At 40.0% G+C, this 12,302-nt stretch overlaps 1 protein-coding gene across 3 annotated transcripts in view; it reads right to left on the minus strand.

Annotated features, from left to right (window-relative positions):
- Positions 1-12,302, minus strand: part of HHIP (hedgehog interacting protein) — a 118,534-nt gene that overhangs the window by 37,423 nt on the left and 68,809 nt on the right. For all 3 annotated transcript variants that reach the window (XM_049905787.1, XM_049905789.1, XM_049905786.1), the window contains exons 5-7: positions 4,272-4,423; positions 3,699-3,872; positions 2,837-2,980 (exon numbers count right to left, since the gene is read on the minus strand). In XM_049905787.1, coding sequence (XP_049761744.1) covers positions 2,837-2,980; positions 3,699-3,872; positions 4,272-4,423 — 470 coding nt within the window. The remainder of the gene's footprint in view (positions 1-2,836; positions 2,981-3,698; positions 3,873-4,271; positions 4,424-12,302) is intronic.

Consider the following 12,302-nt stretch of genomic DNA (forward strand, 5'->3'; position numbering starts at 1 on the left):
TGGTGGATTCAGACCACTCACCTTTTGGTTAGCAGTTCAGTGCTTAAACACTGTACCACCACAGCTCATATTGACACTTCAGCAAAAACCCAAACCCCCATTGCTGTTGAGCTGATTCTGACTCAGAGTGACCCATGCAACAGGGTAGAACCGCCCCACAGGCTTCCAAGGCTGTAATCTTTAAGGAGGCAGACTGCCACATCTTTCTCCACAGGGCAGCTGGTAGGTTTGAATTACCGACCTTCCGGCTAGCAATGGAGAGCTTAACCATGACGCATTGAAATGAGTATTTCCTTGTTTTGTGGGCCTGTTCTCAATATTGCAGGAGGTTTAGCAGCATCCCTGGCCTCCACCCACTAGATGATGCCAGTAATACCCCTCCTCCAGTTGACACAACCAAAAATGTCTCCAGAAATTGCCACATGTCCCCTGGGGGCAAAATCACCTGTTGAGAATCACTATTTTAGGCTAACAAAATACATTACTTAAAAACCAAACCAAATCAAACCACCCACTAGGACCACTAAATAAATTTTAAAAAATAATAAAAACAAATTGAACATAAGTCCTGGGTCTTAAGGGATATAACAGTCATATGTAGCAATTATTTAAACAAAACTGGATGAAAAAAAAATCATTGGTTCCAAATGACCCCGTTCATGATGAAGAGACTATAAGCCTAACCTGGCAAAGATGGGTTCCTTTTTTTTGTGGCAACAGTCACTTTATTGTTTTCTTTAACTCAGTGATTCACAGAACACAATGCCAGGCAGGGATCGTGACACAGACATGCTGTGGCTTAAGGCGCAATGAAATCCACGACAGGGTAAGAACCTATCTTTTGTATTACCTTTCTTTTGAAGCCCAGAAACTATGACAAAAAGAGGTTTGATCTATTTCCTGTAACTAGAAACAGCCAATCTGGAAGAAAAGGCCAGATCACCCCGAGGTGATGTTGTTGTGGGCCACGAGCGCTAGCTCTGGCTGAATACCAGGTCCACTGAGAACTACTTGACCCTTTTAACCTTTAGTTTCTAAAGTATAAAAGGGGGCCAACACCAGCTACCTCAGTGCAGCTGATGAGCAAACATGAGATAATACATGCAGGATACTTAATGCAGTACCCAGAATCAAGGTGTTCCAGAAAAATTAGCTCTTCTTTCAGCCAATAATTATTTCAGTTTCCTTTCTGCTTTATTAAATCTTCCTCTGCTTAAAATACTCTTGGAGGGAGGCAGAATAACAACTACTTTTCCTGCAGCCCTTTGCCGCCAGAGGAGGTCCCACTTCATGACACAGGCATCCTGCCACATGTACAGTTGGTAAAGCGCCCACTGAACTCTGTGTTTTTGCACTGAGGGTTCAGGGCCCCCAGGAAGTTTTCAGGAAAGCCCCAGTAGGATTGTGGTGACTCAGGCTGCTTGACTTCAAAGTGCTGCTTTGTGGTGGCATCTGTGAGTTCTGAGCTATAGGAATGGAACGTGACAGTTTTCTCCACATCCTGAACCCACCTTAAGTATTCCCTGTCACAGAGATTTTAAGATCGGCTGAGATGCCAAAGAGGAAATGAACTGTATGCTTTGACTTTGATGGAGGGGAGATGAAGGGCATGAGGGATTATAACTCTAAAAAGTTTGAGAAATACTGACCTTGCACATAGTGAACGCTCAGTAAACATTAAATGGCAATAATAACTTAGCTAGTAAATGAATAAATGTGGGCAGATGCTCCTTAGTATAGATAACAGACCACGGACAGGATGAAGCATTCATCACCAAATTTCTATATTATGCATCATAGCATTTTGTAATGTACCAAAAATTTCTCACTCCATGTACTTCCTAGCTTTCCTTACTTTATGGTTAATTATAGTAAGAGTCGGAAGCACTGGGTTATAGTATAGCAGGCAGTCAACATAAATTCTTTAGTGCTTGTCATTTTTTTTCAAGGAAAAAAAGTATTTAACATTTATCCCAACTCCTTGGCAAATTGATACCGCAACATCATAGAGCTAGGGTGATGAGAAGTGTAACTGACTTAACACCTACCAGGTGTCAGACACTGTATTTCCTGCTTAACTTGTATATTTTTATTTAACCATTACAATATCATTGGAAGGTAGTTATTATTACCCCCATATAAATATAAGGAAATTAAGATTCAGAGGGAGTTAAGGAGACAAATCAAAAGGTTTATTATCTCTCTATATTGTTCAGCCTGAAATCTTATTCATTATACTGGCCTAACAGTGTTAATCTAATAATGTTGTTGTCGTTAGCTACCATTGGGCTAGCCCCAACTCATGGTGACCCTATGCACAGTGGAACAAAATGCTGTCATTCACATGATCAGTTGGTGATCAGGCCATGGGGATCCATAGGGTTTTCCTTGGCTGATTTTTGGAATTAGATCACCAGTCCTTTCTTCCCAGTCCATCTTAGTTTGGAAGCTGTGCTGAAACCTGTTAAGCATCATAGCAACACGAAAGCCTCCACGGACAGATAAGTGCATTGGCTGGGAATCAAACCTGGGTCTCCTGCGTGGAAGGTGAGAATTCTACCACTGAACCACCACTGCCCCCGGCATCTAATAATCACCCAAAATAATTTTAAGGAGAATTTTTCTCCATGAATTTGTCCTTTTGGTTGTCCAATTTGCCTTCTTAATCTGGTTCACGCTTTAATGAAAGGGTGTTAAGTACTCGCTTGGATAATGACCTGGTGTTATGCTAGAAGCACTACATGACCTTGGATCCTCTTCTTGCCTGTCTGATGGCCCAGAGACCCTCTTTCTTTTTCCAGTTCCCGAATCCCCGCCTGACCTTAAAGCTTCTCACCTGCCTGGATCGTGGAGCCCATGGGCAAACACTTCGGGGGGCTGGTTGGTGCTGTTGAAGTGCGGGTTGCTCCTTGGTATGGAATAAGGCACACTGCACATGTCTGTGTCCACATCCAGCCGTAGCACTGAGCCCGTGAAGTCACTGAGAAATTGGAGGACAACGGAAGAGTTTTTATTTCTGTTTTGTATTTCACCCAAACTAAATCTAGTAAGGTCGCTCTACGGGTGAAACAACCATTCCCTTACTGGAGACAAAATTATTAAAGCTCTAAATTCTGCGTTGTGAGAAATGAAACCTGGGGCAGTGGGTTCCAGACACGTGGCAGCCCGAAGACACTACCCTATAGAGGCTGAGGACGGTGGGATCAGGGGTACATTGCCTCGTGCACCATCCTCTTTATCTCACGTCCCCCAAGAGGATGCTAGTCCATCATGCAAAGTGTTGCCAGGGAGCACGGATGCACCCGGCAGCTGACCTGCAGCCGCTGCACAGAAGCACGAGGCGCTGCCTCTCCGTGCTGAGCGGAAGCGGAGAAGGTCCGCAGCACAGAGCTGCAGAGCAGTAACTCGTTTACGACATCTCTGAACGGTGACTTAAAAAAAAATTCCATCAGCACCTGACTGAATTTATCTTCATTTGATAAACATAAAATTTATATTTTACAATAAAATTTATAAATTTATGTTTTATAAGTATAAAATCTACATTCTACAGATGGATCTTCATTTTATAACTGAAAACAACGTTATATATTCTATCAACGCGATAAAATTCGGAGACTCTAACTCCCTGGCTCAGACCCTTTTTTTCCTTCAAACCTTTGAACATGGCAAGGAGGCTGGTGGTTGTCATCTTTTACCTTAACCCATCCATTTCTTCCATATCGTCCAGTGTGATCATTCCATCTCCCAGAATGATGTACAAAAAGCCATCGGGGCCAAACAGCAGTTGTCCTCCTAGGTGCTTTCGGTGGAGCTCGGCGACTTCAAGAAACACTCTGGCTGTTCTCAGATCAACCTGATGTGGGTTTTTCCTACATGGTGGGGAGGAAACAATACCACAACTGTTTAAAAATGTAAGGTGCGTCCACCAGGAAGTAAATAACACACAGAGAGGCAAGCAAACACCTGACACATAAAAAACAAAACAAATACTTGAAGTGGAGCAAATAAAAGTTATTGAAAAAAAAAAGATAATTTTTTAAGTTTTGGAAAAAGCATTTAAGCTGAAACTAAATCGAGAAAAATGCCAAAGCCATCATTTTTCTCTGTTTTCCCTTAAGACGCAGATGGGGCTTTAAGCAAGGTGGGGACTATTGTTTAATTATTGCCACCTCATGGCTAATAATTTCTAACACTAGGTAAAAAAAAATTGTGATGAGATGATGAGAAAATAAGATTAAAAAAATCATGCCTCTGCATTTTATCGATACCTGGATACTGTGTATTCGACGACCCTAAGAATGTGGTCATGAGGCCCGATGGCCCACCGTTCTTGGTTGGTGGTATAAGACACATACAGCTTTCCATTTTTCTTGTAATTGGGATGGAATGCAAGGCTTAACAGGCCTCTTTCATCTCCTCCCTGCAGTCAAATGAAAAACACAAATAATTGTGAAGTTAATTATGTTCCTTATTGTGTTTCAGCTGGAACCCCAAAAGAGTCTCTTTTTTCCTTCTGGATAATCTTTCCCCAAACTCTTTGCTTTCCTTCTGCGCCTACTGCACAAAAAAGGATTATAAAACATTTCACTCTGTGGAACTCTTTAAGGGTTAGAACAAGACAATTGTCTTGTGTGGTTATCTATGCGCAAGACTCTTAACACCACTTTTGTCAAGTGATTTGTGTGTGTAATCTTGGGAGGCTCGGAAGACAAGTTGAAGTGCTATGGAGAATTCCTTCCTGGGTTACTAGGTTGCTTGTAGTTCATAGAAGACAAATAAAAAGGTTCATAATCAGCAGTCACTTCTAATCCAAGTATCCCAAACCTAAAACACAGTGTGGGCTGCCAACTCCCACTGTCTTGGCAATATGTTTAGAAAACAGTTAAATTGCTTGTGTAATATGTAAACCTTTGTTTTACCCCGGAGGCACCCACATCAGTTGTCACAACGATGGTGGTCTGTTCATCATAGCTAGGTAATAAGCGGCCTTGGCCTATCTACATAGAAATGAGGTATTTTTACATGTAACCCTCCCCGCACCGGGTTTTTCTTAGAGGAATGGAAAAGTCAGAGGAGAGCTAAAAGCCAGGGCTGGCGTGGGGGGTGGAAATACGAGGCAGGAAAGGGGACACTAGGAAATAAAAGAAAAATCCCAAACAACTTTCTTTTGTTATTATATGAATGTCAGGGATTGTATATACTACGCATGCCAAATGCTGTAACAATTAAAACATCATCGTGTTCTTAAATAGAAAGGCATTTTATCTTTATTTTCTGCTAATTCAGCTTGTAGTTTCATGAAATTCAATATGGCCTTAGCATTTGTTTTATTCCACAAGTTGTCTAGGAATTTCTATAACGAAATCAAAGTATCTAAAATGATCTAGATCAGAGACTTAACGTTTCATATTCTAGCAAGCCCGTGAATGCTTTCTGTGTAGTCTGGTGGGCTATCTACAACGGGAGAAGCATGACAGAAATTGAATGCTGTAACCACGGCTAGTACATCACCTTATAAAGGTTATTTCATTAAACATCACCACATCCCCTGTGGCAAAAAGCCATGAGAAGAGAAGTTATGCCTTCTGACATGTTAGAGGAAAAAGGAAAAATCCATCCTACTGCAACTTCGCAGGCTCCTGCTCAATCCTGGAAGCACTCTCAAGCTGTTGCCCCCAGCACAGCTCGTGCTACTAGAGAGCTGTTTGCAGTGGGTACTCTAAATATCCTATAGATTTGAGAAGCTGAAGTTTGAGGCATAAAAGTTCACTTTTAATAAACATTGGTTAGTTTCTTGGATAGAGAAAGCTGTTTTCAGATATATACGACCAGAAGCGGAAACATTCACACTTTAAGAATGCATAAATAATTAAACAGGTTCAAAGATCCCAGAACTACCAAATCATTGTTGTTAGGTGCCCTTGAGATGGTTCTGACTCATAGTGACCCTGTGTACAACAGGGTCCTGCACCATCCGTTAATCAAATCATTAGTCAAATGTAAAACAAACATGAGAACAGTCAACCTCCTCTTTTGCATAAGATAATACTCTTTATTTTAATTTTAATGAAAAAAAACTTATTGAAGGGAAAGGCTCTAAAGACTGATACATGAACGAGCCTCTGGTTTTTTTTTTTTGGATGTAATTGTTATGATGATTTAAATATTGACTTGCTGTTTTTCTTCTTGTATCTTCACTAAATAAACATGTCTTGGCTTTCTTTGAGACGTTAGAAGCTGGCATGTGTCACTAAGATTTGATTGTAGAGAGGCCACTGCACATTTAAACTTCCTTGACGAATTGGAAGAGGAGGCCTAGGGGTGGGATTTAGTCTGTGATTAATTCCTTTACTGAACATATTTCCCTCTGAAGCTCTGAGCGCAGGTTAAGTAATGCATGTCCCCTTCACAAATGTTTGTGTTCCACTATAAGAAGCTTTTTTGCAATTTTTAATCAAATCATTTGAAATACAATTTGAGTTGGATAGAAACATAATTTAAAACTGTGCTGGTTACTTTTCAGGAATTAGGAAGGAAGAATTAGTGCATTGTGGAAAGACAGATGGGAAGGGAGATTTAAACAAAGCCACAAGTGATAGCAGACAACTGCTCCCTTTGGAGATTCACCTATCACATGAGTGAATCTGGGGCAGCATGGGCATTGACTGAAGTGTCATAGATGGAAAATGAATGAGACACTTTTCTTGAATGACAAGGAAATAAAAAAGCAATTAAAATATCAAATTCTGAATTTTTCAGGTTATAGGATTTACATTTGATTAACTGTTGCATATGATTTCATATTATTTTTCTAGTAAATTTCCAGGTGCAAAGCAGTGTTATAGTTGCTTTAGAAACATGACTGATTTCTGTTAAGGTATTTTGGAGAAATATTCACTTGCACAACGATATTGATGAAAAAATGTATTATGTAAGGGCCCTAGAGTATCCCTGGAAACCAGATTTTTACATTATACAGTACATCACGACCTCTAAGTGTTCAGAGATTAGAAAGGAGGGCTATGCTTTTGGTGTGTCAGCAGATTAAACTATCAATAGGCTCACATCTAGCTTGAATTAGCCTTCAGAGACACATTGCCTGTTTGACTGAAGTATGTTACCGGAAAATTATTATCTTACTCTTAAATGCAAATTTATCCCTGATGTCTGGGTTATTTTTCAGTCTATATGGAGAAGTATGTTGATTGGACATTGAAGGGTTAACTTTGGACCACGGTCAGCTGGAAGCCACACCATCAGAAACTCTGTCAAACATTAAGGTCCCCAGGCCCTCTAAGGTCGCTTCAGCTCTAGACTTCACCAGGACTTTGTCCCAGCCTGACAGCCTGAACATTAGGGCCTGGAGCCTGGGGCAGCCACCAGACCAGACCTCCCCAGCTCCAGTTCTCCCTGTCTATTACCTTAGTCACCTTGACGCCATTTCTTTCTTCTCTTTTTTTTATTTTTTAAAATAATTTTTATTGTGCTTTAAGTGAAAGTTTACAAATCAAGTCAGTCTCTCACATAAAAACTTATATATACCTTGCTACATACTCCCAATTACTCTCCCCCTAAGAAGACAGCCTGCTTTCTCCCTCCACTCTCTCTTTTTGCATCCATTTTGCCAGCTTCTAACCCCTTCTACCCTCTCATCTCCCCTCCAGGCAGGAGATGCCAACATAGATTCAAGAGTCCACCTGATCCAAGAAGCTCACTCCTCACCAGCATCCCTCTCAACCCATTGCAGTCCAATCCATGTCTGAAGAGTTGGCTTCGGGAATGGTTCCTGTCCTGGGCCAACAGAAGGTCTGGGGGCCATGACCACTGGGGTCCTTCCAGTCTCTGCCACACCATTAAGTCTGGTCTTTTTATGAGAATTTGGGGTCTGCATCCCACTGCTCTCCTGCTCCCTCAGGTGTTCTGTGTTGTGTTCCCTGTCAGGACTGGGCACCATCTAGTTCTTCTGGTCTCAGGATGATGTAGCCTCTGGTTCATGTGGCCCTTTCTGTCTCTTGGGCTCGTAATTACCTTGTGTCATTGGTGTTCTTCATTCTCCTTTGATCCAGGTGGGTTGAGACCAATTGACGCATCTTAGATGGCTGCTTGCTAGAGTTTAAGACCCCAGATGCTGCTCTTCAAAGTGGGATGCAGAATGTTTTCTTAACACATTTTCCTGTGTCAATTGACTTAAATGTCCCCTGAAATCATGGTCCCCAAACCCCTGCCCCTGCTACACTGGCCTTCGAAGCATTCAGTTTATTCAGGAAACTTCTTTGCTTTTGGTTTAGTCCAGTTTTGCTGACCTCCCCTGTATTGTGTGTTATCTTTCCCTTCACCTAAAGTAGTTCTTATCTGCGAACTAATTAGTGACTACCCCTTTCCCACCCTCCCTCCTCTCAAAACAAAAGAATGTTTTCTTCTCAGTTGAAACTATTTCTCAAGTTCTTATAATAGTGGTCTTATACAATATTTGTCCTTTTGCTACAATATTTGTCCTTTTGCAACTTTTTTTAATTTCACTCAGCATAATGCCTTCCAGGTTCCTCCATGTTATGAAATGTTTCACAGATTCCTCACTGTTCTTTATCGATGTGTAGTATTCCATTGTGTGAATAGACCATAATTTATTTATCCATTCATCCATTGATGGGCACCTTGGTTGTTTCCATCTTTTTGCTATTGTAAACAGTGCTGCAATAAACATAGGTGTGCACATATCTGTTCTTGTAAAGGCTCTTATTTCTCTAGGATACATTCCGAGGAGTCGGATTCCTGGATCGTATGGTAGTTCTATTTCTAGCTTTTTAAGGAAGTGCCAAATTGATTTCCAAAGTGGTTGTACCATTTGACATTCCCACCAGCAGTGTAGAAGTGTTCCAATCTCTCCACAGCCTCTCCAACATTTACTATTTTGTGTTTTTTGGATTAATGCCAGCCTTTTTGTTGGAGTGAGATGAAATCTCATTGTAGTTTTGATCTGTATTTCTCTAATGGCTAATGATTGTGAACATTTCCTTATATATCCGTTAGCTACCTGAATGTCTTCTTTAGTGAAGTGTCTATTCATATCTTTTGCCCATTTTTAAATAGGGTTATTTGTCTTTCTGTAGTTGAGTTTTTGCAGTACCATGTAGATTTTAGAGATCAGACGCTGATCGGAAATGTCATAGCTAAAAACTTTTTCCCAGTCTGTAGGTAGTTTTTTTACTCTTTTGGGGAAGTCTTTGGATGATCATAGGTGTTTGATTTTTAGGAGCTCCCAGTTATCTAGTTTTTCTTCTGCATTCTTAATAATGTTTTGTATACTGTTTGTGCCATGTATTAGGGCTCCTAACGTTGTCCCTATTTTTTCTTCCATGATCTTTATCATTTTAGATTTTATATTTAGGTCTTTGATCCATTTTGAGCTCATTTCTGTGCTTGGAGTGAGGTGTGGGTCTTGTTTCATTTTTTTGCAGATGGATTCCAGTTATGCCAGCACCATTTGTTAAAAAGACTGTCTTTTCCCCATTTAACTGTTTTGAGGCCTTTGATCTTGATGCCATTTCTGCCTGTCTATGCTCACAGCCTTATGTTGATGTGAGTAACAATCCTAATAGCTCCCTTCTCTTCACTCTGTTTCAAACTCTGATTAATCCAGACTTAGAAATTACAAATGGTACAAATGGTTAACACACTCAGCTACTAACCAAAATGTTGGTGGTTAGAGGTCACCCAGAGGTGCCTCAGGAGAAAGGTATGGTGATCTACTTCTGAAAACCAGCTACTGAAAACCCTGTGGAACATACTTCTACTCTGACACACACAGAGTCACCATGAGTTGCAATCTACTCAACAGCAACTGGCAACAGCAACTAGTAAGAGACTCAGCAGAAAGACTCAACAAAGCCCTGTATCAATGACACTGACTCTTCTCCCCACTTCTTCCTCATCCTCTCCCCTCATTATACGTGCCTTTATCAGAGTATGTGGAATTATAATCACATGCTTCTTGCAGAAATGTAAGATTATTTAACAATTTCTAGTAAGCACTCAGGGAGAATGAGCATCTATGGATTAGATGAGCCATGCTAGCTAGAAAGGGAGAAAAACACATTAATAGAATGGCAAATGGAAAACTCATGGTCCAGGGAGCTACTCATTTCAAATAGACACTGGCTTCTAAGTTACACTTTTGAGTACTGTCAACAAATGTCCAAAATATTCATCCTTACCGATGTGAAAACTAGTGATTTGTACAAAGATTTATAGTATACTTTGTACTTGATTGTTGATAGTGAAAGTTTGATCATATGTATCTCCTGCTTCTGGGAATGTGAAACACTGCTAGAACCAAACTAGACACCAAATGGGCAACAAGTGACAAGACATTAGGTTTCCTCTCTTTTGAGGATGCTTTTTTTTTTTTTTTAATTCACTGACTGATGCCCCACCCAAGCCTCCTGGGTTCTCACCAGGCTCCTCCTTTGCTCAGCCCTCCCAACAGTACATCAGCTTCTGGGCAGGCCCCACACCAAGCACAAATGACTGCCCAAAAAGGGGTAGTTAAATGATCTGAAAATAATGTTCCTATGAGTTGGAATCGACTCGATGGCAATGGGTTTGGTTTTTGGTATATACTTTAGGACCTTGAGATTAACCCCATGCCTGAGAGTAAATCATAAAAACCTTCCGAGGCACTTTTAACAAGTAGTTAACTGTCTGTTTAATCTCAATCCAACTGTCATTCAGCTATTAGGAGGAATTTCACAACCTCCACAGAAAAGAGACGAAACCCCAAAACAAAGACTATTGATGAGTTGTATGTAAGTACCAGGTCAGATCTGAGTGGAAGCTACCTTAGTCCTATAGCTCTAGATATAACCGCTTCCCCTGTGAATAAACAAGTTTTAACCAATTGCTTAAGAATATTCTTCTTTGAAGAATAAGAAGTATCTATCAGGGAAAGAGGAAAACATAAAATATTTGTAACAGAAAGTATTTATTTATTTATTTTCTTTTTGAGAGAAACTGTGGGGCCTGGTCTTTCGTTGTGATGTTATTTTAAAGAAAACATTCCTTTCATACTTCTGGCATAGTTAAAGGTTGTTTTTTGCTGTTTTATTTATTTATTTTTAGATCTGCCTTAATCTCTTTCAGGAAATGCCGACTTGCATATTTAAGGAAATAGAACTGGACAGCAATGAACCATAAGCGCCATTACTCATTTTTGCTTTGTTTTTGAGTGATCCTCGGCAACTGACTGCTTTCAAGTGCTGTAGTCCATAAAATGGCTGTATGGTATTGATGAAACAATGTAACATAAGTTATAAAACGCAATGCTATGTTCAAGATATTACTTATTACTGTCTTGTCAAAAAATGTATTTAACACTCATTCATTAATGTTTATTGAACACCTATTATCTACTCTGAAACATTTCCATGAGTTTGAAATGACTCCATGGAACCTGGTTTGATTTTTCATTTACTATGTACTAGCCAATGTACTTGGCCCTAGGGATAAGACAGCAAGAACCAATTCCTGCCCTCAAGGAGCTTACATATGGAAGTGGATGACAAAGTATAGTTTTCAGACATTCCATTTCCACCACCCTTCTTTATGATGCTTATTACTACTATTTTAGGAGTTAGAACACTACACTATTAGAAATGTACATGGCCTGAAGAACAGAGATCAAAGAGAGAATAAACATTCTAGGTAATTTCTGACACATAGTTAATTAAGATATTAGCACCTGAGGTATTTTTACTTTAAAATTTGATAAGAAAAAGAAAAAAACCTGGTCACATGAAAGCTAAATTACACAAAGGCTTAGGCAGAACGTCTGTAAACACTAAGGCCGTCTTCTAATTTATTTTATGCAAGGGACCCAGGTGCACTAGTAGGAAGAAGACCGCTAGTTTAACTGCTGGTTTTAGTACTGAACGAGCTTCTAAGAATTAACCCAAGAACAGAGTCGTGGTATTTTGAATTTTCCATAAAATACGTATTTGTATTACCAGGCACGTCTTCACATTTCCTTTATCGTCAGTCACACGTCTATGTGATGGCGATGGCACACCATCAGCAGAGGAACCAGAGGCATTTGAGATTAACGTGGGCCACTCCTTGTACAAACCTTTTACTTATTCTGAGACTGGAACTTTTTGCTTTTCAGAAATGAGAAATTGGTCTCTTTGAGGTATCGTTAGTTTAAATTCAATACCAGATTGTATTAGTTTTCTTTCTCTCCCGTAACCAATTACCACAAACTTAGTTGCTTGAAACAACACAAATTTATTATCTTATAGACTGTA

Source organism: Elephas maximus, chromosome 13 (genome assembly GCF_024166365.1).
Source record: "Elephas maximus indicus isolate mEleMax1 chromosome 13, mEleMax1 primary haplotype, whole genome shotgun sequence".
NCBI classification, from domain to species: Eukaryota; Metazoa; Chordata; class Mammalia; order Proboscidea; family Elephantidae; genus Elephas; species Elephas maximus.